The sequence below is a fragment of the Aquila chrysaetos genome, chromosome 10 (genome assembly GCF_900496995.4).
Source record: "Aquila chrysaetos chrysaetos chromosome 10, bAquChr1.4, whole genome shotgun sequence".
Lineage (NCBI taxonomy): Eukaryota > Metazoa > Chordata > Aves > Accipitriformes > Accipitridae > Aquila > Aquila chrysaetos.
In genome coordinates, this window is record NC_044013.1 from 26,926,841 (window position 1) to 26,952,256 (window position 25,416).

Sequence of the window (25,416 nt, forward strand, 5' to 3'; positions counted from 1 at the left end):
CAGCGCCAGACTGTCATCTGGCCGCCATCTTGGGGGGGGGATCTCAGCGGGCGGCCGTTCCGCCCTCTCCTCCCGCCGCTCGGCGCGGGTCTCAGCCCGCGGGTGGGAGGGCCGGGCCGGGCCATCGCATCTCGCCTTCCCTTCAGCGTCCCGTTCCCGGCATCGCCCGTGGCCGCCGGCGCCTGGCGCTGCGCAGCCCGCAGCCCGCCTCAGCCCGCGGCGGGGGCCGGGGTCGCCGAGTCCCGCCGCGCTGCGGCGAGGGCGAGGGTGGCGTTACCGGCGTCCTGCGCGTCCGCGGAGCGGGCAGCCCCGGTAAGGCGGCAGGCGCGGCGCGGACACGTTTCGGGCGAGCCCCCCTGTCACCGCCCGAGGCCGGTGGCGAGCGGGGCCTGGCCGGAGCCGCCGCGGTTCTTCAGCCGCGCTCGCCGGAGCCGGTGGCCGCGAAGAAGCCGCGTTTGGTCCGACCTGCGAGCGGGGGCCCCGGGGAAAGTAGTGCCAGCCTGCCGTGGTGCGGTCGGTGGAGAGCCCCGTCCCCGAGGTAACGACCGTGGCCCGGCCGGCAGCCGCTCCCTGTGCCGTGCGGGACGGGGGGAAGTGGTCTGGGTTCGAGCGCTGCTTCGCTGAAATCCCACTGCCTTCAGCGGCCTTGTGGCAGGGTTCTTCCTTATCGCACACCCCCGCACGTATCGGCACACTGTCAACCGCATGCCAGCGGTGGGGGGGCGTGCCACATCTTAAAACGTGAGACCAGCCGTGTTGGGTCGCTACGGGCCAGTGTGGTCCAAGCCTACGTCCCTAGCAAAGCCATGGGGGCATGTAGGTAAGAGCGTAAGATCAGGGCAAACAGAGAGCAATGATTTCTCCAGAACGTTTGTGCAGTCTCAGTTTAAGAAGTAGGTAATGCTAGAGGCAAAGGTGGAATCAATGTTTCTTTCGTTAATTGGTCTAGTTGGCAGCCTATCCTCTTGAAAGGAGTTCCACAACTTAGTTGCACTGTGCAAAGACCAGCTTCTTCCACTCGTTCGTTTGTTTACAGTGTAGATATGAGGGGAAATTGAAAGCAGTATATGGCAGATAAAAACAGTTGTTCTTTATTCATCTTCTCTATACTTTTTACAGCTCTCCATCAGAACTCCCTCTGAACTGTCCCTTTTCCAGCCCAAAGATGCCAACTCCATTTAGCCATTCTTCATGTGCTCAGTGTCCAATTATTCTTGCCACATCCTCTGAACGTTTTGTAGCATTACTGTGATCTTTTTGAGCCGTGGGAATGGGGGAGCAGAACTGCTCATCTCATTCCAGAGGTGTTGAGCCAGAATAAAGCTGGGAGTCCAGCCAGGCAAAGCCCTGATTCTAGTTACTGCCATCCCTGCCAGGATAACAAGGGTAAGGGCAGTGTCCCAAGAGTCAAGCCACAGTACAGGTCTCAAGTTCTGAAGAGCGGTATCCTTCCGAAGCGAACCTAACCACTGTTCGTGCCCAAAGCTTCCTCAACAGCTGTTTGCAGGGTTGTTCACAACACAAACCTGAAGGGTTTTCAAGGAGAAATTAGGGGTTACTCAAATGTGATTCTGTAATTTCAAGGTTTTCTTTCTGTTTTCATTTTAAAATATTACTAAAACTCTGAAAACGACAGTTGTCTATCTGACTTCATCTCTGAGCCTCAAGACCTAAGGACCTAAATGAGAACGTCACGGAAAACAGCAGTATTCTGAGGTGTGTGTAATCAAACATGAGGCAGCCCTGGACTGGCAGCGTCTCGGGGTTGCAGTGTGCATTGTCACCAAGGTTTGGGGTTGGTTTTAATTTGTTTTTTCCCCTCTGTCCCAGTGAGCAGCAAATATTTATGCCAGAGACAACAGGGATGTTGGAGTCAGGTATTCACTGATGCAATCTGTTTATTTACAAAGGCCCCTTTCCCTGAACACAGCAGGCGCACAGCAGCAAAACTTTTGTCTCCTGCGTGGCCAGCCCCGCGTCAGGCCGGTGGTTACGACCCGCTCGGCTTTTCCTCGGTGCCTCGCGTTCTGGGAAGCCTCTTCCTGACTTCAAGCTGCTTCTTTGCATACTTAAGTTTAGAAACAAGCAGCGAGAAGCAAACCTCTCACCGAGGCGTGTCGGCAGAAGCGTTTCCGTGCGGGTATCTGCTGTACCTTGGAGCTGGTGGGGCGCGATGCCCCGTGTGAAGGGCCGGCTCAGGCCTGCGCCGCTCTGAGGTGACAAGCGGCAGAGATGAGACGCAGGAGGGCGAAAGGGGCCCAGGCCTGCGGGGCGCGGGCAGGGCCGGGCGGGCAGCCCCGCCCGCCGCACCGGCTAGGGGTGCGGGCGGCGGGGGCCAGCAGGAGGCAGGCAGGACGGGGTTCGTCTGGCAGGAGGAGCGGGCAGCGAAGAACTTGGGGGGGGGGGGGCGGGTGCCCGGCGCTGCGCCTGCAGCTGCCACCGGCTGGCTCCGCCGCTCCCAGGAAACCCTACGGCTCGGGGCCAATAGCGCGCCGAGGCTAGCCACCGCGCTTCTCGCGCGATCTTCGCCCGCCGGAGAGCGCGTGCGGACTACATCTCCCAGCGGGCCTGCGGGGAGAGCTGCCGCAGCCAATGGGGCGGGGGAGCGCCCGGGTGGGTGGGGCTGACCGGGGCCAAATCCGCCGTGGGCAGCTGCGGCGGCGGAAGCGGAGCTCGGTTCTCGGCGGTGGCGGCGCCTCAGCGACGGCTCCCGCGGGGTGCCCCGGGAACAGGTAACGCCGCGGGCAGCGAGCCCGGTACCGCCTAGCTCCGGGGGCCGAGGGCGGCTCCGGAGAAAGGCTGCGGGCGGGGGCCGGCGGCGGCCGTTGCTTCAGTGCGCGGCGGCGGCGACGGCGACGGGGCGGTAGAGGCGGTGGGAGCCCGCGCCTGGCGGCTGCGCTGCGGACCGGGGCGAGCGGCTGAGGCGGCGGCAGCGAGGAGAGAGGAGAGGGGCGGGGCCCTGCGCGGCGGCAGGACCGGGGCGGGAGGGCGGGAAGGGCCGGCAGCAGGGTAGGGCCGAGCAGAGGAGAGCAGGGTTGGGGAGGGCCGGGCCGGGCGCTGCGGGCCACGCTCGGTGTGGGCAGGGCAGGGCAGGCCCCGGGCTCCGCCGCGCTCCCGGGAACATCCGGGCCCTGCGGCCCCTCACGGCGGGGCGGGGCGGGGCGGGCGCGGCACGGCCGGCCCTCATTGGCCAACGTCGTCCTCCCCGCCATTGGCTCGCCGCCTCGGGAGATCATTAGTACGGTCGCTCCTCACTGGCTGCGGAGGCCTGCGCTGGATTGGCTGGCGAGGCGGGGGCGCGCCTCATTGGCGCAGGGTTGGCAGTGCCGCTACCGCCGCTCCCAATGAGCGGGGCGGGAGCGGGGGGCGGTGCCTGCTGGGGCCGTCGTCGCCGCCCCCTCCCCCGCGAGGCGGGGGGGGCGGGGGGGGGGGAGGTGGTCGGTATCGTGACGCGCTGTGACGCAACGTAACGGTCGGCGGTGCCCGCAGGTGGACATGAGCTCGCAGCAGTTCCCCCGCTCGGGCGCGCCGCCCGCCGGCCTGGGACCAGCGCCGCCGCCCATCCCCACCAGCGGCTCCGCCGGGCTCATCGCCCCCGCCGCCCCAGGTAAGCGGGCTCCGGGCCCCGCAGGGGACGCGCCCTGCCCCGGCCTCCGCCGGCGGCCGCAGCCCGCGGGCAGCTGCCGGCTCCAGGGGCAGGGAGAGATCTCGGCGTCGCGTCGCGTCCCGTCCCGTCCCCCCGCCGGCTTCTCCGGCGGTCCCAGGCGGTGCGCGGGGACGGGGTCGAGTGGTGGGCGGGAGGAGCGGGCGGGCCCCGCTGCAGCCAGCCCGAAAGTTGCCTCGGTCACGAATGGGGAGAACAACGTGCAAATCAATTTAGTTGCTGACTCTGAAAAGCGACGTCAGGGCAGAGTTGTTCCTTTGCTCCTTTTAAGCGTGTTTGCTCGGCTGCCCGCACCCCTCAGCTCGCCTTCTGCGTATTTTTAGCAGAAGAAGTGATGAGTGAATATGGGAGTGTTTCACATAGCTGAAAATGGGCTGGGAGCCCTGATTCTAGTTACTGCCATCCCTGCCAGGATTACAGGTTTTCAGCAGGCTACCAGAGGTGACTGGGGGGGGAGCAGCTTCATTTTCAGGAGGGTTTATACTTGTTTTTCAGCCTGATATTCTGATACTTAATGCGTTAAACAAAGACTTTTTAATACTACCTGTTTGACATGGCACTTTACGGCAGTTACTTAGGTACTTATGTATTTTTCATTTGAAAGAAAAATTAGTCAATCTTTGTTTGAAGAAGGTGTTTACATGGACTTCTCAGAGATGACTCCGAGTTGCCCGACATTACAAGGCCCGTCAGTTCTGAGGGGAACCGGCAGAAGGAGTGCCAGAGTTCCTAGGGTTTTCATCATTGGAATATGTTTAATTGTAAGGGTGCATTTCTTTTATTTAGACTGTTTCTGACATCACATCTCTGACCTGGTGGGTTACCAATGTGAACTTGTTAACCTTTTTTACCTTTTTCCTCAGAGTTCCCTTTTTCTTTTTTTTGCTAGTGAGTGATGAATCTAGTCGTGACTCAGAAGTTGCTCCTAGAGAGCACATCGGCCCTGGTGGCTCTATACAACCGCGAGAAGAAAAGCAGGAACCAGTGGTTGTTCGGCCATATCCGCAGGTTCAGATGTTGACGCAGCACCACCCTGTCCAGTCTGGTGCCCCAGTGACAGTGACAGCACCACCAGCACATTTGACTCCAGCTGTGCCACTTTCCTTTTCAGATGGGCTTATGAAGGTAATGAGGAGGTTCACAATTCGTAGGGAAAAAAATACAATCTATATTACAAGTTAGAGTGTTGAGCAAAAATAAATTACACTGAAAACTTCCCTGCTTTTGTTTTTTAAGCTTTCCTTGTGTGCTTCTACTGACTGCACATTGCCTCCTGGGTTTAGGTGTTCTATATGATACATTGAGGACTTCATAGTATCACAGCATTATTTTTGAGGGGCATGGTTTTTGTTTATCTCTTAAGAGAAGGGTAATTTCAATCAGTTTCTGAAATCTTTTCTCTGCAGGAGTGGATGAGAATATCAAATTAACTGTTAACACTTAGTGTCTGTAGGGGAATACTGTAGTCCGAACAGATTCCATTTGTGACTCGTACTGTATGTTAGAAGCTGCATGTTTCCAGTACAAAAGATACCCTTTCTTTGTCCAAATGAAAATGGAATAGTTCTAAATGACCAATATCCTTCTTCTCCAAATGCTTAACTGTACTTATACTTGTGCAAAGCTAGCTTTCTCTCCAGGCTTTGACCCCCAGAAATGATATCTGCTTCAACATTGAGCTCTCATTTGGAGTAGCCAACGTTTCTGTCTTTGTATTTCTTGCAGCCTCCCTTGAAGCCCACCATGCCCAGCCGGCCCATTGCTCCTGCTCCGCCCTCTACTCTCTCTGCTCCCACAAAGGTTCCTGGGCAAGTTACTGTGACTATGGAAAGCAACATACCACAGGCTCCAACGATTCCTGTGGCAACAATCAGTGGGCAACAGGTTTGGTTTTTTGGTTTGTTGTTTTTCTGTTCCATCTCACTGCATGGTCAGATCAATACTAATGTTGGTACAACTGAGGTGGGTTCTTGCAGCAGGAGGGAAGGTAGAGAGAGCAGGCTTCCCCATTCAGTGGCCACTGGTTGTTGGATCAGTTCTGCTTGGAGCATTAAACATCAGACTCGGTTATCACTAGCTCTTTAGAAAGCTGCTGATTTGTTGTAATCATCCAACTGACGTAGCACAGTGAGGCTGTGATAGCAGAGCCATATCCAAAAGCTGCTGTGCAGCTGAGTCTTTCCTTAACAGCTCCTGCTGTTTCAGTATCACTTGGAGAATTTCTAGTGTAGACAGACTGCTGGGATTCATCACTGCACTGTTCTTTAGCTCTCCTGGGAGCAGATCAGAAGAGACAGGTGAACAGTTCATGGTTTTGCAGTGTATTCTTATTAAACCACTAGTGACAAAATTTGAGCGGGGGAGGTGTAGATAATGCTTTAGATTCCACCCCCCCCCCCCCCAACTTTGACTGCAGATCCAGTCCTTGTGATTTGAAACTAGTTTACCAGAACACTGTGGTAGGTTGACCCTGACTGGGTGCCAGGTGCCCACCAAAGCTGGTCTATCACTCCCCCTCCTCACCTGGACACGGGAGAAAAAATATAACAAAAGGCTTGTGGGTCAAGATAAGGGCAGTTGAATAAAGCAAAAGCAAAGGAAAACAAAATATTTCATTCTCTGCTTCCCATCGGCAGGCAATGTCTGGCCACTTCCTGGGAAGCAGGGCTTCAGTACTTGCAGTGGTTGCTCCGGAAGACAAACATAAAATAACGAATGCCTCCCCTTCCATCTACCTTTACTTAGCTTTTATAGCTGAGCTGACATCATACGGTATGGAATATCTGTTTGGTCAGTTTGGGTCAGCTGTCCTGGCTATGTCCCCTCCAAGATCTTGCCCAGCCCCAGTCTGCCGGTGGAGGGGGGCGGGAAATGTTGGAGAGACAGCCTTGACGCTGTGCAAGCACTGCTCAGCAGTATCGAAAACACTGTTGTGTTAACAACACCTTTCCAGCTACCAATACAGAGCACACTGCTACGAGGGCTGCTATGGGGAGAATTAACTCCATCTCAGCCAGACCCAGTGCACTGTGAAGTCTCAGGGTTTTGATGTAAAGTGCCTTTAGGTGGATTTGAGTTACGCTGGCTAAGGATGTGCAGCAGTTTCAGTGGATTTGTATCTTTATTAATATCCCTGGGAAGTCCAGAATTATAAGAAAATAGAATTAGTTTGTTGCAGCATTTGCCAAGTTCCCACTGTTCTCTCAACTTTACTGGAGAGGTGGTATGAATCTATGCCTTAAAGGTCACTAATGGCAGAAGGGCCATCTCTGGCTGATAAGCGGGTGACTGCTGACTGACTGTCACCCATGTAGCAACCAGAAAAATAGATGAGTGAAATAGATAAATGTTTACATCTTCCACACACCATGTCATCAGGCTCTGTAACTTCATCCTGTAGAAACATCTGCCTCTTTCTCCACTCAACTTGTAATGCATGCAACCTTCGTACACCAAATATTTCTACAAAATCTCTTTTCTGTCTTTGGGACTTAGATATGGTAATAGTGTGGCCATTAATTCTTCTTGACACAGCTCATAAGTTTATTTTGGGTTTTGCTATTTCTTTAATTCTGCAGGGGCATCCTAGTAACTTGCATCACATCATGGCTACCAATGTGCAGATGTCTATCATCAGAAGTAGTGCTCCTGGGCCTCCGCTACACATTGGAGCTTCTCACCTACCCCGAGGTAAAAGATGTAGCTGTGCTATCCCTGCCTTCAGTTCACAGCCTCTCGGGGAGGTGCATCTAGCCTTCACCTCTAAAATTCTCCTCACTGCTAATGGAGCTAAAACTTCAGCTGTTAAAACTGCTAGCAGAAATAGGTGACTGCTGGCCTTTTAAGAATTATGTTGCTTTCAGCCATTTAGGGCAGGACTGTGTGACAGTGTTTAAAATGCTGGCAGATACCAGCATGTCTGTTATTCTAGTTCTATGCTGTTAAAACAGTAAACACTTTCAAGAAAAAATATACACTGGTATAGACTGACCTGTCCTACAAAATGTCATGTACATTCTTGGTAGCAAGTGTTACTCGCCTATGACAGTGGCACCTGGGCAGTTGTGAGGCATATTCTTGTACCCACCTGGCACAGGGCCACTCGTGCATTTTTGTGCATGCTAACATACCCTATTGTGTGCATTTGCATTTATCCTTGAGTTAAATGCTGGTCATAACTGTAGGCTCTTGCCTCCCAGGATTTTGGTTGCTACGGCTTGCAAAACAGGAGATCAGCCCCTTAAAAGAAGCCCTGTGCTCAGTACAGTCTGATTTCTGACTGCAGTTTTACTTTCAAAAGCTTATGGGTTAAGTTTCTAGTTCAACTTTAAACTGATCTGAATTCGAAGTACCATTTATATTTTTATTTCCTCTCCTATTCGATATTATTTGGTCACTCAAAAATAAATTGACATGAGCAAAACCTAATCTTTTACTAGAGTAGGTGGGAGACTGTGCAGCTTTATTTGTAGCTGAAGTAAAATGTAGTGTTGTTCACTTGATTCTTGTGGGACAGCTGCCACAAACTTTGTATTGTCAGTTAGTGCATGTTTCCTTTTTTCTTCCTGCTCTTTCTTTCAGCTTGAATGTTAACTTTTGAGGTAATAATTTCAATTAGGGACATCTACAGAAGCTATGCAGTCTAGTCCATCAAATGATTTCAAGGCTACTTGCCTTCTACAGTGATTTCTTATGATCAGGAGACAGCAAACAGTAGACAAATCAATCAAATTGCAGGTTCAAAAGGGTTGGTTTGTTTTGGGGTTTTTGTTTGTTAGTTTGGTTTAGGTTTTCTTTTATTGCATGTGTATTTTTCTTCCAAACTTCATCAGGTGCAGTGAGATTATTGTTGGTATCAGGTGACTTATTTACACATTAGCCCAGTAATCAAACTGAATTATTTCTACTGACTTCCGTAGCTTGGAATAGAAGATTGGATCATTGGATCCCCTATAATAACAGGGGAATGAGAAGTATTAATAAAGCCAATTCATTTAAAATAATACCTACCCTTCCGCACATACTTTTGTGAACCTTATGTATTATTTGTTGCAAGCCTTACTTTTAAACCAATGTCACCTGAACTGACAGACACATGAAATACATTAAAACCGAAATACATACCATCTAATGTCAGAGTCTGTCTCTGTGGTCATAATGGAGCCATTTGGGTGCACGGTATTTTAACAGACTTGCTTTGTTTTCCAGGTGCAGCGGCTGCTGCAGTGATGTCCAGTTCTAAAGTAACTACAGTCCTGAGACCAGCTTCACAGTTGCCAAATGCAGCTACAGCTCAGCCAGCAGTTCAGCACATCATTCATCAGCCAATCCAGGCAGGTAGCAGCCAGGCAGCTCTGCAGAACACTGACAGCCAGCTGCAAATCTTTCTGGCACTTACATGTAACGTATAACCTGTAATTGTGTATTTACTGGGCTGAGGCTACTGTCAGCTCTCTTCCAGTTCTGTTTCTTGGGTACCAGTTTTTAATAGCAAGTAGTGAAATAGTTGCATTAGTCCTGTGGTTTTACTTCCTTTGTAGACTTGGTGCCAGAAATAGGGTTTTTAACTGTCTCCAACGTGCTTAGAAGCTGGGAAGAGGATTTAGTTCAGATGTACTCGGGTTTTAAGGTCTGAAAACTCTGGTGCGATATGCTCATGTTGATTTATTCTTAAATATATGTATTGATGTAGAATTTAAAAAGATCTTATTTTAATGTACTTCTGTATATCTCGGCTTATGCACACATATAAGGGGAAGATTGTAGATACCTCCCTATGATAGTACTAGTGTTCAATGTTAAGACAATGTAAAGACCATCTTTAGTTTGTGCTTTCAGTTAGGATCCCAACGTAATCACCTTTCACTTCCTGTATATACTTGGATCAGGGTTTCTTTTAGTTCTGAAGGGAACTGACCTTTGTTTTTTTTCCTGAAGACCTTCAACGGGTTAACTTTGGTTACCAATTCCTATGATGTACATGCTTTGAAAACCAGGACAGATCTGCTTAGGAGCTTGCAGATCAATTCAGAAAGGCTGGAAATGTCTTAGAATGCCAAAACTTAGCGATAAGATGTAGGAAAAGCAGTTTTAGCCAAGTAATTCCTAGTTATTCTCTAAACAGCAGAATTTCTTTTCTGAATGTGTCTCTTTTTGACTCCTTTTTATAGTCTCGTCCTCCTGTGACAACTTCAAGCACTATTCCTCCTGCTGTGGTGGCAACTGTCTCAGCCACAAGAGCTCAGTCCCCTGTTATAACTACAACAGCAGCACATGCTACAGAGTCAACCCTCAGGTAAAGATGCTTTGAAATCTACAGTGCTCTGACTTTACAGAGGCTGCAGGAAGGGAAAACATATGTGTTAATCATCCAGAGCTGATAATCCTCTAGATGTGGGATGCTATAATACAAAAATAGTAATGCTTGCACGGTGCAAATGCTTTCAGTTCTGTGAATAAATATTACTATAAACGTGAACTATTGCTCTGTCTTCTGAAAATGAAGGACCTTAGTGAATCAGTTTTGAAGTCCTGCTTCCAGGAAAGCAGAGTTTCTATTGCAGGAACTTGTGGCTAATTCAGCCCATCTTTTTTTATGAAGGCGCAGTGAAAAATGATCCATGAATGTTGAAAAGCATCCCTGACAGAAGGCCTCTTTTACAAACTGATAGGAGTTACTGATAAGTCTGCACTCGTAGTTGGGTACGTAGGGCAGATGAGGACAGAACAGTGTAGTTCAAATTTCTTAACGCTGCTTTACCATGTACTTGATAGCAGTGTTGCTTTTGCAGAGGAGGAGACCAAGGCCTGATGGATGTTCCTGAATTTCGTCTTTCATACTTAGTATCCACATGGTTATGTTCATGATTATTTTTCTTTCTCTCCAGTCGACCCACCCTGTCTATCCAGCAGCACCCGCCTTCCGCAGCTATTAGTATCCAGCGGCCTGCACAGCCAAGGGATACAGCTACTCGGATTACACTACCATCTCACCCAGCTATAGGAACGCAGAAGCCGCAGCTCCACACCATGGCTCAGGTAAACTGTAAGAATTAAAAAAAAAACCCTCATGCTTCTTTAGATGTCTCTTTTGTTTATATCTTGAAGCCTAAGATTAAATTTGGGAAAAGAGTTAGTATTAGGTTAGAAATTCATGTTCTTTACGGTCAGTACAACATTATTCCATACTAAGTATATATTTTAAATATACTAGTTTCTTAACTTGAAGGTTTTCTTTTCTTTTCATAGAAAACCATTTTCAGTACTGGTACTCCAGTGGCAGCAGCAACAGTGGCACCTATTTTGGCAACAAATACCATTGCTTCAGCAACCACAGCTGGTGAGTATTCCTAATGCTATTGTGGGAGAGCTGTGGGGTGTGGGTTTTGTTGTTGCTTTTTGTTGTTTTTCCTCCTTGAAGATGGGACCTGATTACTTTTGAGGAATGCTTTATTTATGGTGAAGACTGCATTTAGAAGTGCATGAGCAGACTTCAGGAGAGAAATTACTGGGTTTTTCAGGGAGGTTGTCTGGGTTGGGGTTTTTGCCTTCTTTATTTGGATATAGGTAGGGCTTCGTAGAAAGATCTTGTATGTTTTTTTTTTTTCTTTAGGTTCTGTGTCTCACACACAAGCGCCTACAAGCACCATTGTCACCATGACAATGCCCTCCCATTCTTCCCATGCTACAGCTGTCACAACCTCAAACATCCCAGTTGGTGAGTGATTTCAGTTCTAAGAAGAGCGTGCAACTGATGCTTCGATTTTTCTGTTTATGCTAGCAGTGTTTGTGCATATTAGCAAATTAAGGAGGGGAAGAAAATCAGTTCCAGCTGGGAGAAACCAATTAACAGGTCTGCTGTGGCATAACTGTTTTAATACCAGGGAGAAATAGATGTTCTAGGAGGAGTAAGTAATAAAATGGCTCATTAAATTACTCAATTGAATTTTCAGACCAACTTGGGCCTTTTGGCATTTCAGAACCTGCACTGTATATACTAGAAGTTGTAACTGCTTGGTGATAGAATATGGCTTTCATAGTTGATTTTTTTTGAAGTTCTTCCTTGTGCTTCTTGAGGCGTTAAGTGTAGCCTAGTCGAGTTTGATTAGTATGTTAATTTGGAGGTAAAACACTAAGGTCTAAAGGTGGGAACTTTATTTGCCTGGATGTAGAATCTGCCTGAGATGTTTCCTACAGAACTGCGTAAGTTTCCTTTTTTCATCTCTGTTTTCCTGCTGACCACCTTCTTGTTCTTTTGAAATCTTGTAGTATCTTTCCCTACCATAAATACCCAAGGAGTGAAGTTATATCTCCATACATCAGTGTTTTCTGTAAAGCTTTTGTAGGTGTTTTCTTTCTTTTCTTGGCCTCTATGTATACTTGCCTGCCTTGATCTTGTTTCCCTCAATCTCTGCCAAGTTCTGCTTTGAAAATTTGGATAAATAAGTTCTTGACAGCAGGAAGGATTGGGCTGATCCTAAAAAAAAAAAAAACCAAAAAAAACCCAACAACTTCATTTGAGCACTGGAGTAACTTACTCTGTTAGCAAGTATAATTTATACATGCATTTATAATATCCATCTATTCTGGTATAAATTGATGAAAAAATGCATTGTTTCCCTTGCTCTTTCTGCCTATGGAGGAAACCTATCATCACTGTGGATGGGAAATCATCTGGGGATGGGGTGGGTTTTTTGGCTTGAGGGGGAAGGGAGTAGTATTGGGGTTTTTGCCAGGAGAATTAATCTTGCCTTCGCAGTGTTTACCAACTTTTCCTTTGACTGTCATATGATTACATGTTTGTCTTTGTGCAGCTAAAGTGGTTCCTCAGCAAATCACACATACTTCTCCCCGGATCCAGTCTGATTACACAGCAGAGAGGAGTAATCTCATACCCCTTTCTAGTCACCGGGCGTCTCCAAACCCAGTAGCAATGGAAACCAGAAATGACAACAGGTGGGGAAATAGCAGCTCTGTGAATGAGAATGTGTGTGAGTATGTTTTGAGTGCCTTGCTGCTTTTCTAGGTTCCGATATGCTGGAAATAATATGTTTTAAAAAGCTGGGGTGGGGGGAATTTGGTAGTTTTGAATTAATCATGATAGTTGAGATACATGATAGCTTATGATGGATGAGATTACAAAACTCAGGGAGTGGCCCAAAGGCAGGGGTTGAAGATGAACTGTTGAAATGGTGTGTGTGATACTTGCTTTCTTTGATGCCTTTAGGCAGTCTGTGCCTGTCCAGTTCCAGTATTTCTTACCAACATACCCGCCTTCTGCCTATCCTTTGACTGCGCACACCTATACCCCCATCACCAGCTCAGTGTCCACAATTCGCCAATATCCAGGTAACACTAGCTTTGGGGCAAGCTGACTTTGACATTTTGTTCAGTTGTTTAAAGCTTATGTATGAGCTTTAGTGATGGGAGAAGCTAAGAGGCTTTTATGCTTGATTCTGACAATTTGTCGCAAAAAGTCTTTGAGTCGTTGGCTGAGGCGAAAATTCATGGGCAAGGGGTACTGAAGTACTTCAGAGGCCCACTAAATCCAGCTAATAACAGTCTTTTCAGGAGTTTCACATTCGATATCCAAGGGTTTGCCTCTCTAAGTAAAAGGTTTTGATTCTACAAATCAAAACAGTTCAACTCCTCCAAAGCAAACCAGCTCTTTGATGCATCTTCATTCCCTGGTGTTCTGATGAGCCCCTTTTAATCTCTTCCCACAAGTGTACAGTTTGAGAGAGAAACCTGAACCAAAAATGGAAAAAATAAGCTCCATTGCACACTTTTGCATTAGTGTTCTATTTAAAAGAATGGAACAATTAATGTGTTTGAACTGTTGCAGTAATTTGCAGACAGTCAAAAAATGATGTGTAATATGAGCTCACATAGTCAACCCAAACTTACGTCTTTCTGTGACAAAATTTGGAGCACTTTTACCTTACTGAGTGGTTTAGGACTGTTCTCTATAAAGTGATAATTTCCACAGTCCAAAGCATAGGAATATGCATGACTTGGATTTTCATGGAACATCTGTGTCTGCTGGCAGCATGTTACCCTTGAGCAGTATGGAGAGAATTGGGAAGGACTTGGAGGTGGCAAAGCCTATTTGCTGAATGGGAAAGTATGCACAGGGAATTGATGAGCTACTGGGGCCTGTTCTTTCTGTCCTTGAAAATCCAGTGAGAAGTTGCAAGTCTTGACTATAAGTCATGTCATGATTTGAGGTGGGCTTCAGGATGATTAAATGACTCACAAAAGGGACAGGTGAGCTGCTTTTGTACCTTCCTGCACTTTGGCTGAAGGTTTTAAAGGAGAATGTGCAGGTGAGTGGTGATACGTGGTGTTGGCAGCTGCAGTTGAGGAGTGTTACAGAGTTCCTGACAGAATATGATCGCAGACTGTCAGGAGTTCCAGTTCTGGTAGCATATTGGGGTGATGATAGGCTCATGCTAATTTTTAAAAAAGCAGATGTAGGTTCTTCAGCAGGAGCTCATTGACAGAGACATTTTGCTTCTTAAATTGAGTTGAAGGATCAGTTGAAGATACTAATTATGGCAGTAACTGGTGACAACTCAAAGCAGCGGATTCAGGGTATCCGGAGGGACATGCATCTGTGCTGAGCACAGCCAGGTGAGGGCTTAGATAAAAGTACAAAGGAGATTTTTTAAAAGATCATTGACATAAGGACAGTTGATGTAGAATTTTGAGGAAGAATGTTGGGTTTGGCTTTCCAAATGCTGGTTGTGTTTTCATATAGTCTCCCAAAAGGATTTTGTTGGGTAGAAAGTTCTCCAACAAGAGTGTTTCACATAAGGTATTGCACTAAGAGAATTAATGTGCCATACTTTATACAGAAGCCATTTTCAGGGACCTGGTGATGGATTTCAGGTTTTTGATGGCTGTTTTAGAGTGTCTTGTCAGCACAAGAACTTGATCAAAATCCTGTGACAATGACAAAAACAGCTTGTTCTGCAATGAGAGGGCTCTCCACTGTTAGCAAGCAAGTCCATTGTTGGCAAGTTCGCACTTGCATTCTGTGTATGGCTGCAGAAATCGTGGTACTGTTCTGTAAAGACTGGAAATCCGGAGATCCAGGAACTGCAGGTAGTCTAACAGTATTGTTAAATGCTGCCTGGGAGAAGTGTAATACACCGGATAGTGGATCTGGAAAGATGAAATCATAGTTGCTTAGAGCTGTAAATACAAATAAATTAGTTGAACTTCCTAGAACAGGTGCCTCATTGGAAACGTTGTTCTGCCGCAAAAAGATTTTGTGTTTGTTTGAGCTGTGGGATCCAGTTGATAATTGCAAGCCCTGTTCTGAGACAGATAAGATTGTACTCAATTTCAGAACTGTTTGTCCACTTGCGCTAAGGAAGACTTTTATTATTATTATGTGGCTGGGGAAGGGGGATAAGGAAGTAAGCCCTGGTTTAAGATACTTACACCTGAGTCTCTGCTTTCTCTGCTTGCTTTTGTACAGTCAAAGGTTTGGAGTTTTTTAATTGATGTAATGATAAACTCTGTGGAAAGACTGTCTTTTGAAAAGAAATGGCTTAGGCTTCTGGGTGGTTGGTTTTTTTTCTTTAAGCAAGGAAAATGCCAAGTGTTGGTACTTGACAAGCATTGTAAAATAAGATAGTGAGCAAAAATAGTGCACAGCTTTCTGAGGCTAGAAGCTGGGTACAGAAATTTAATTTGAGTCTAACTAAAAGTAGAGATAACTTCATCTTTTCTCTCCTGTTGCAATTTGAAATAGAAAATGGAATGGAAATAAAGAGTAATGTTTAATTCTTCTGGCAGACAATCTGGCCTCTCCACTCTCAAATTTACTACTGCAACAAGCAGGCTAGCAAATTAATTTTTCAAAGCAAAATAGTCTTAGGAAAAAGTATTTATGTGAGAGGTGCTAGGGGAAACTGAGGCAACCCACTGGCAAGGTGTGACAAGGTACCTGTGTTGCTGCCCCCAGTTTCAGCCCAGGCACCTAACTCGGCCATCACGGCTCAGACTGGCGTCGGAGTGGCCTCCACTGTCCACCTCAACCCCATGCAGCTGATGACTGTAGACGCGTCTCATGCCCGTCACATCCAGGGGATCCAGCCAGCACCTATCAGTGCACAGGGGATCCAGCCAGCGCCAATCAGTGCCCAGGGCATTCAGCCAGCACCAATTGGGACGCAAGGACTCCACCCCGCCACACCAATTGGCACGCAGGGACTGCAGCCAGCACCAATCAGTGCTCAGCAGCCACAAGCCGACACCAAGACTTCGGGTAAGAGCAACCAGCAAAGTCCGTGCTTCAGTTCAGAGCAACTGAACTTCTGTCCTACAAATTTTGCTTTTTTATTTTTTCCTTGACTAATGATCTTGTTATAGTCTCTGTGGACCAGTAGTGGACACTAAATACTTTCATACACGTATTGTCCCGGCAAATATTTTTACCTGTTTCTTAATTTGTTTGGGGTTTTTTTTTTTGTGGGTTGGGTTGGGTTTGTTTTGTTTTGTTTTGTTTTGTTTTTTTTAAGCGTACCGAGTGAAGTGTGTGGGTAGCCTTGAGTGAGTTACTTCAGTGGAAAAGACTGGTAGTGCCTGAGCTTAAACAATTCTCTTCAGTAAGGCTGTGTGGGAAAAGTCATTTACAAGTAAATGGTGTTCTCTGAACTGTTCCAGCTATGCATTAGATCACAGTGGCAATTAAAATATGGCCAGATACCTTCAGCAGTGGGTAACCTGATCTTGAACTGTGATAGAAACCATCTTTCGTTAAAAATGACTGGTCTGATGAAACCCCAACAACTTACTGAAGAAATGGGATATGGCAACTGAGAGAATACGCTGTTGCAAAGCTGGCAGACATACTGATTGTGTGGTGACTTCCTGACTGTCTAAATGCTCTGCATCAGTTAGTCGGCCAAACAGGCTTTGGCAGAAGGTCAGAACATAAACACAGCTGATGGTGCTTACTTACAAGTGGCATGTATTGCCACGTAGACTCTACCAGGAGTGTTATTCTGTTGACCCAGTTGTGTTGGTGATCTCCCTAGCGATATCTGCGTTTTCCATTTCTTCTGGAAAAGATTATTTCCCTAGCACCAGTTGTTAGGCAGGAGGTAGTTTCCATCTTCCCTGCAGAAGGTTCAGTGATCAGCTTGCTTGTAGCAAAGGTATTGCTTACAAAATAGTCTGAAAGCACTGCAGTTAAAGACTGAGGGAGCATGGACAACAGGTGGTCTGCAAACACCTGCTTTGTCATCAAATTTCCTTAAGTAACTGCTGCTTTTTCGTCTCTGTATCTGTTCTTCTCTCTGCTGTGTCAATGTCCATCCCTCCCAGCAGTAGTCTTGGCAGATGGAGCCACCATTGTAGCCAATCCTATTAGCAACACATTCAACACGGCTTCTGCAGCAACTACAGTTGTGCAAACCCATAGCCAGAGTGCCAGTGCCAGTGCACCAGCCCAGGGCTCTTCCCCGCGCCCAAGCATCCTCCGGAAGAAACCAACCACAGATGGGTGAGTAGAATTGAAGATGACATGTGAATGACACTTCTGTGCAGTCTAGCCCAGCTAAATGGAATCATTTCAGTGGAGATAAGAAAAGTTCTAGCAGATTATTCAGCCAGCAGTTGTTTTGAGCAACCTGCTGATCTGTGAAACACACTTCTTTTCCTCCCCCAGGGTAGGATATAGTTTTCTCTTACTGTCAGTAATAAAATGAGAAGAAGGACAGTTTGTCTTATAGCTCTTGATAGTGACCTTTTGAGGGCAAGTAGATTTGAGACTTTCTTGCTTAGTGTAATAAAAACAAAGAGTTCATAATCTACTAAAATTAGAGTTCCGTGCTTTGTCTTCAGTGCTTTTCTTGGAAGAATATGTGGATGAGTAGAAAGGATAGGATTAGTACCCTGCTGTGAAATCTGATTAGGAAAAAGGGAGGGAGTAACTTAAACTCTTAAAATATTTTATGTTGTCTGTCTAATTTTAAATGCCTGAATAAAGAGGCAAGAGACAGCTTTAGAATTAACAATGCATTTCCTCCTGACTAACAACTGAAAATATTTGGAACTGATGGGTCCTATGAGACTAAAATTGCTTTTTTTTTTTTTTTTTTTTTTTTTTGTGGAAACCTTTTTTTTTTAAGGCAGAGAAGCTGCAGGCTATAAAACTGAAACAAATTAAAGAAGCAGAGGTGGATCACTAAAGAATGTTTCTATTTGAGAGGTTGATTATTTTGGACAACAATTTGACTTGCAGCCCCACAGGAGACTGAATAGTCTCTAAAATACTTTTCTGTATTCAGCCCTGTGCTGCCTAACATCTCCATCCAGGGCTTGAGGTCCTGGAGTCAGGAATTGACACTGTCTAGTCCAACTAAAAGAAGCAGATGCCTATCTGAGCACTGTTTAGTTCCAGATGATTTGCTCAGTCTTGCAATAGCAGTGGAGGACAGTGGCATAGCCAGACCTCCCTTTGTCCACTGTTGGAGCCTGGCAGTCTCAGTAAGATGCTCTGCCTGGCAGGATGAAAGTAAAGCTGGCATTCTTGGAGAAGCCCTAAATGGGGGTGAGACTAGGCCAGAGCAACTAATCTTTTATCTTTAAAGAAAATATAACATCTAATTTGAAAAGTGAAATGAGACTCACTCTGTAGTGAGTCAGTTATACTGAAGACAATGATACAGCAATGCTACAGCCGTAACTCCTATCCTGGTTTGGGCAAGAGAGGGTTGATTCCTTTGCTCTCAGTGGTATTCGTGTTTGCATCAGGGAGGTGGGAATCTTAGATCTGTCTGTCTCTTACAGGCTGGCAGTCCGGAAAAGCTTAATTCCACCTCAGCCACCTGAAGTAGCTAGCACACGTGTCGAGAGTACTATGCGAAGCACATCTGGATCACCGAGGCCTGCTGGGTAAGACTGTAGGAAACAACCAACTGCATCATAATAGTTTTATTATATTTGTTTGATTTGTATTCTTTGGCTATGGAGCATTTCCTTTCTTTTGGGAAACTGAAATCTCTTTTGAATTTGTCAGTGTGATGACTTTGAACAGATTTGAGTAGTTCTGCTGCTGTGAAGCTGAGGCAGTAGCCTTTTAAAAGGTGTAGTTATGAGCTTTCATAGAAACAAACAAAAAACCCTCTGCTGTTGTAAAGGATAGGCCTTGAAACTTTTTTCTGTACTACTTGGGAATTAATGCTGAAGAAAGGTAAATGGAGCTTCTACCCTGCTTCAGTTTTGTTCAGTGGCTTTACAATTTAGTGGGTTTTAACTATGGGCCACAGTGGGAGCTCTTGCAAACAGAGGATGGGGAACAGTACAGCTCTGGGTAACAGTTCCTCTTGTCTGCGTTGTGAAACTGTCTTGATCCTTTTACAAGTATTTTGAAGTTACCTGGAATTAGTCATGAGATTTGCTTGTTACAGTGAGTGGAAGAAAATAGCATCTATAACAAATACAAAAGATTAGAAAGGGAGTGGAGGAGGAACTGTAACTGAGATGACACCTTCTCCTGTTGTTAAACACATTATGGAGCCAGGTGTTACTTGCGGGTGCAGGAAAAACTGGATAGTGTGAATCCAGCTTGGCTCATTCACTTTGTGCTGGGTGGTCATGACTGAGATGCAGTTAACTTCAATTTGTTTTGCCTTTTTTTATGTTACAGTGCCAAGCCCAAACCTGAAATTCATGTGTCCATGGCCACTCCAGTCACTGTGTCTATGGAGGCAGTGTCTAATCAAGGCGGCGAGCAGCCCACCATTGCGGTCCCCCCTACCTCCCAGCAGCCCCCCTCTGCCATTCCAACAATCATCGCAGCAGCCAGTCCCACTTCGCAGCCTGCAGCAGCGCTGTCCACCATTCCAGGAGCTGTCCCGGCTGCTCCACCAACTTCTACCACAATTGTGGCAGCACCTGCTCCTCCATCAACCATGAGCGGTGCCCTGTCAGCAGTGCTGGGTCCTGCAGTACCGGAGATAAAAATCAAAGAGGAAGTGGAGCCTATGGACATAATGCGACCAGTATCTGGTAGGTGGTTGTTAATTATCAGATTGCTTCTTTTTTTGTTGAGACAGTGGAGAAATTAGAAGGATTTCAACATCCATCTTGAAAATGAAATTGCATCTCTTTCTTGGTAGCACAGAGCACCAGTCAGAGGGCTCCCATATGCCTTGTTACTCGTGACGTTCTTCTTTGCCTTCTCCCTAATCTCCCATGAAATCACTTGTTATTGTGACTGCTTTGTTCATTTTCACATGATCCAACTCTAAAGGGTGTGTGTAAATTCCTTGCTCAAAACGCACATGCTCAGCAGCAGTACCAATATATTACAGATCAGTTCAGTTAATTTCGGTTTTCTCTCAAATCCTACTGTTCGGGTCCAATGGCCTTTCTTGTATGTGAAAAACTAGTGAACAGAGTAGGACTTCATAGGGCCCTCCTGCAATTCGTGGATATTTTTCTCTAGAACTTTTTAAAGTGTGTATTATATTGCCTTACTTATCCAGTTTGGCCTTAGTTGCTATCGGATGGCTCAATCAGTAAAATTCAGATCCTTATAGATGTCAGGTTGAGCACTACACAGCGGCAAAACGATAGGAATGCATCCCACATTCATGAGTATCAGAGTTCTATTTTAGTTGTTGGTTTTATCACTCTTCTTAAAGCTGTATGTTGTCCTGTGATGGAAGAAGCTGCTTGCTACAGATGTCTCTGGAGCACAGGCAGATAGCATTAAGTTCTTCAGGGTTCTTTTGTCTCTTACTGGCAGTTGTGGATATGCCAAATTGTCAAGAGATCCTATCCCAGAAATTCTTTGCTGTGGCCTTAGTCACAGCCAATTGAGCTTTTTCCTCCGAATGTCAAGGAGTGTTTCTTCAAGCTCTCTGCTGCTCTACTGCCCAACTTCAGAGGTGTGTTGATTGGTGCAGTAACCTACTGAGTGCTGTTGACTTGGCAGTACAAGTAGACTCTTGCAAGGAGAGTACTGCAAACCTGATTTGATTGCGTATGACTCTCTACTTTTAAGAGGAAAGGGACTTGCTTGCTATTGACTGATCCAGGCTAGTGTACATACAAAGATACGTCTTTTACAGTAACACAAGACAGAAGTTAGCATGGATTCCTTTTTTGTAGCATTAAACTAACATAAGCTTCAAATATGAAGGAACTGAGGGACAATTGTCTCTGCTGTCATTGTTTATGCTTTTGTATATGAGACACTAAAGATCTTAGCGTATAGGCTTATCCTAGCAATTGCTGCTGGCTTAATATCTGGCCTTCTACACAGATGGAGCTGAAGTGTTTGTACACTTCGCGCTCCTCACAATGCGCTGAAACAGGAACTACTGTCAGAGGTAGTGTTCAAATAATGTTAGCGTGTTACCTTTACACTGCTGATGGTTTGGGTTCTTTTCCTCTTTCCTTCCTCTCAGCAGTCCCTCCTTTGGCAACAAGTACTGTGTCTCCGTCTTTGGCATTGCTGGCCAACAACCTTTCAATGCCTCCAAGTGATTTGCCACCTGGTGCCTCCCCGAGGAAGAAACCCCGTAAGCAGCAGCATGTCATCTCCACAGAGGAAGGGGACATGATGGAAACTAACAGCACTGATGATGAGAAATCCACTGCCAAAAGTTTGCTGGTGAAGGCAGAAAAGCGAAAGTCTCCTCCAAAGGAGTATATAGGTAATGTCATCTCTAATGTCTTTTTTCATATGCAAGCATCTGTGTTTTCTTTTCCGTTTGTTTCTCAGAGAAGGTGCTCTTGCCGTTCTCCCGCATCCTAAATACAAATGATACAGAATCCAAGTGCTGTGCTCAGTGCTGTGTGTATAGTGATGTTCAGGGAAAATGACCTTTCTCAACACAGAGCATTATTTTGTATGAGGTAGTGCTTACTGATCTGCTGGTGTTTTGTCATGCTGATCTCCTGCTTTCACGTACTTAATGATAATAATAAAGTTCTCCCTGGCTCCTTTTCTAGATGAGGAAGGTGTAAGATATGTCCCTGTGCGTCCAAGGCCGCCTATCACATTGCTGCGTCATTATCGCAATCCTTGGAAAGCTGCTTACCACCACTTTCAGAGATACAGTGATGTCCGGGTAAAAGGTCAGTCTGCTTCTTGTAGTTTGACGGTTTGATTCATCCAGGGTGAACTGCTTCAGCATACCTATTAAGAGTGACTTAGGAGCATTCTTAGCTAGCTGGTGTTGATAAGCAATCCCACAAAAAGGTTTTGATTGCAATTTGGGAAACAAGGGTTGATCAAGCGAGCTAATGTCTTTCATTAGCTAGATGTTGCCTAAATCTCTTCTGCTTTCAAGATAAAGGAGGGAAGAAGGGAAGGACACTACACAAAATTAGCTATAATTTTGTAAAAGAAAAAAATTGTATGGTTGAGAAATCTGTTTACGTACAGTGATGGAAACTTCCTAAAGAAAGGAGTCCTTAAAGTGACATGCTATGGTGATATGCTACAGTTTAGTTTTGTAATTTTCTTACTACCTAACAAACTTGCCAGTTTAATCAAAAACATTCTAGATTTAGCATAACTAGTCAACTACCAAATGGGCTTTAAAGAAGCGTTGGGGTTTTTTTCTAATATGAGGAAAATAGAGATCAGATACACAGTTGTGAAAACCCAATCTGCTTAAAAATTTTAAGATATTAGCTAAAAAAGCCTAAAAAACAGTAAGTACATCAAGGAGGGAGTAGATATGTATTTCAGTGGTAAAGGATGGACATTTTACTTTTTCATGCAGGGTGTTTGAAACACTGAGCACTATGTTCTTTAAATGGGGAAAAATGGGATGTAATACAATTTTTCTGGAAATACAGATAACCTGTTAATAAGCAAGAGCAGTGGTCAGATACGTGGCAGATGTGCAGCAGAATGATGGCAGATGGGCAGATGAATCAAAACGTTGCTCATTGTCATTTATTAGGATGTATGGAGAGCAGGATTTGGCTTAATGTTTTTTTTTTGAGAAGAGGCCTGGGGAACTCCTGAAAGTTGAATAACATATCTTTGTATTTCCTGGTGACAGAAGAGAAGAAGGCTATGCTACAGGAGATCGCCAATCAGAAGGGTGTATCCTGTCGTGCACAAGGGTGGAAGGTCCATCTCTGTGCGGCACAGCTACTACAGCTGGTAGGTGCATGGGGCTTGCCAGCTTCCTACAACGTGGGGGAACACGGACTTGTGTAAGACAGGAGGATGTTTTTACAAACTCAGTACGTGGTCATCTGACATTGGGATACCATAAAGGAGCTGGTGTGTAGTGCCCAAAGGGAGTGGGATGTGCTTTCCCCTTTCTCAGGAATGTGGCATAAGTGGCTTGGAAACTTAGAGTGTTGATTTTGATCCAGACATAAGAGCTGATGTATTTTGTACAGATGATCAAAATTGGCAACTCCCTCCTGCTGATGCACAGGTCTGAAGAAGCGTCTGTTTGGGATGGTGCGGCTGATCTGAGGAGGCAGCACTGATCCACATTCCTGGATGCTTCTGTTTCAGGTTGGGGGTGAGGTAGGTGCTCTGCATTCTAGCACCAAACTCCCCAAAACCTCTGCATTCCTGGAATAGTATTGTGAGAAATAGGGGAAACAGTTCTGGTTAGGATCCATGTTTGTTCAGAAGTGGAGCAATTCTGTAAATAGGATGTTAGTAAGAATGATAGTGCCACACTCTACATCAGAGGCTCCATCTTCTGAATTACTAACATGAGCAGCTGAGAGGGGAACAGATTATCGTCTTCTCTGTGTAGCTTTCTTAATGTGGGCAAATGTTTTCTGGCCTAGCGATGAACCTTCTCATGAAGTGCTAATGTCTTTTAGACAAACCTGGAGCATGACGTGTATGAGAGACTGACTGCCCTGCAGGAGGGACTCATTCCTAAGAAAAAGGCAGCGACCGATGATGACTTGCATCGAATCAATGAACTGATACAGGTAGGTTCCTGTGGCCTCTCAAGCCAGCAGAACTGCCTTACCCTTAATTACAAAATATCCTACTGCAGTTAGTAAGAGCTAAAGCTGGCTTAAAAAAAATGGCATAGGTACACTTCCTGTGTTTCCCATGTTGTCAGTTACAAGTGGTGTTAGGAAAAGGTACAGTGGTTACTTAGACTGGACAGTCTGCTGTTAATGATGACAGTGTTTCATTTCAGGGGAATATGCAGAGGTGTAAACTTGTGATGGATCAAATCAATGAGGCTCGAGACTCCATGCTAAAGGTCTTGGATCACAAAGATCGTGTTTTGAAGCTTCTAAACAAGAATGGAACTGTCAAGAAAGTGTCCAAATTAAAGCGAAAGGAGAAGGTCTAAAGCCCGAATAATGACTCTGGAAATGGAGAATGTGTACAGAATGGAGTTGAACCTTTTTGTAGTTTGGGTTTATTTTTAAGCAGAGCATCTGAATAAAAAGGATGAGTTTAGGGAACAGATGGACATTTGAAGCCTGGTGACCTAAAGGGATTGTCACTGATCTGTCATAATGAACAAAGGTTTCTCTCAGGCTCATCCCTTTTTAAAGTCTTTCCAGTCCCACTTGTTTAACCCTCCTGATGTGTCAGTGCCTACTAATTGGAACTAGTGATGCAATGTGCGGCGGACAGTGCTCTCCTCCTGTTCTGCAGCTTAGGGGTAAATGTACAGAAGGTGTATATACACCTGTAACGCAGGGGACACCAGGAGGCTGACATACAGGTATCGACCCAGACAGCAGCCATGCTTCAAAGCATTGAGAATGACACCGCTTTCAGTTACCCCATTCGGTTCTTGTTCTTCTGACCTTCCAGTGTCTGAAGTAGCCTTCTTAAATCAGTGCCACTGCACTAGGAGATCTGCCACATCCAGAATCTCCAATAGCTCAAAAGTCCTAGCTCTCAAGTTAAAAAAAAAAAAAAAAGGAAAAAAGGGGGTGGGGGGAAATAATTTCAAAGTGATTTTTGTAGTGTCTGTGTGTGTGTGTGTGTGTGTGTGTACATGTCTATGTTGGTGCTCTGGGATACTTGTTTTGAAGTACCTCTTGCAACAGAGGACTTCCTGTAGCTGGTGTAATGTTAATTGTATGTACCACATAAATCCCGAAAACATTAATAAAGGACTTGGAGGTTTTTGTATGAGAGCAGTTTGTATACCTTTATACTAGTGAAACTATTCAGCCCATAAACTCAAAAACAAGTTAAAGCCTTGAAAGAAGCCTGTTGGGGAGAAGAAATAGAATGTTGGAAAGTAGTCAGCCTCTTGTGCTGCGGAGGGAAGAATAACTTATAACTTAGTTCACGTTTCAGCTCTGGAAGATGCAATATGGATCTGCATTTAACCTTAATTTTTTAGAAAGGTTGCCAAATCAATTCATTTTTAGCCTCCTCAGCAGGACGCTTCAGTTTCATGAACTAATTCTGTTTTAAGAATACTTTTTTTCCCCCTCATCTGGTTATAGGGCTGTTGTCTTGACTGTATTGAGAACTGAGTTCTTTCAGAAGTTAATTAGAAAAAATCGTATTTAATTCCTTATTTCTGATTTTTTTAACTAGATAAGTAGAATGTCCATATTCACACTGCTCTTGTGTTTTTAACACATGCAAAACCAACTTCTTCCAGATTTGTCTGGATGGCAGTCTCATTTTCTTATTAGCTTGATTTTAAAATAAAAACACTTTCATTGTAAGATACAATTCCAGTATAATGATATTGTACCTTTGGTAATAGGAGAGTTAACATACTTGTTTGCTAATTTCCTTGGCTAGA

General features: G+C 45.6%; 1 protein-coding gene across 8 annotated transcripts; it reads left to right on the forward strand.

The window, feature by feature from the left end:
• Positions 1-4: 4 nt before the first annotated feature.
• Positions 5-24,785, forward strand: SAP130 (Sin3A associated protein 130). 8 transcript variants are annotated; one of them, XR_003925371.2, is made up of 22 exons: positions 2,604-2,732; positions 3,490-3,607; positions 4,554-4,789; positions 5,390-5,548; positions 7,243-7,354; positions 8,873-8,997; positions 9,835-9,959; positions 10,552-10,702; positions 10,913-11,003; positions 11,277-11,381; positions 12,478-12,619; positions 12,891-13,012; positions 15,639-15,941; positions 17,003-17,180; positions 18,470-18,574; positions 19,329-19,690; positions 21,097-21,345; positions 21,644-21,769; positions 22,708-22,811; positions 23,057-23,189; positions 23,498-23,611; positions 23,830-23,933. XR_003925371.2 is itself a non-coding variant. In XM_030028016.2 (21 exons), the coding sequence occupies exons 2-21, from the start codon at positions 3,496-3,498 to the stop codon at positions 23,986-23,988; spliced, it is 3,180 nt and encodes a 1,059-aa protein (XP_029883876.1). In that variant the 5' UTR covers positions 5-538; positions 3,490-3,495; the 3' UTR covers positions 23,989-24,785. The 8 variants fall into 8 exon arrangements, 6 of the variants coding, with proteins under 6 accessions (XP_029883876.1, XP_029883877.1, XP_029883875.1 ...); XM_030028016.2 differs by lacking the exons at positions 2,604-2,732; positions 23,057-23,189 and adding an exon at positions 5-538 and having other exon boundaries at positions 23,830-24,785; XM_030028017.2 differs by lacking the exons at positions 2,604-2,732; positions 23,057-23,189 and adding an exon at positions 2,194-2,216 and having other exon boundaries at positions 23,830-24,785.
• Positions 24,786-25,416: the final 631 nt, after the last annotated feature.

Coding starts and splice junctions, on each gene's coding strand:
- SAP130 (XM_030028016.2), top strand. CDS start 3,496: ATGAGCTCGCAGCAGTTCCCCCGCTCGGGCGCGCCGCCCGCCGGCCTG. Junction 5,549..7,242: donor CAACAATCAGTGGGCAACAG/GTTTGGTTTTTT, acceptor TTAATTCTGCAG/GGGCATCCTAGTAACTTGCA. Junction 17,181..18,469: donor AAGAAACCAACCACAGATGG/GTGAGTAGAATT, acceptor TGTCTCTTACAG/GCTGGCAGTCCGGAAAAGCT.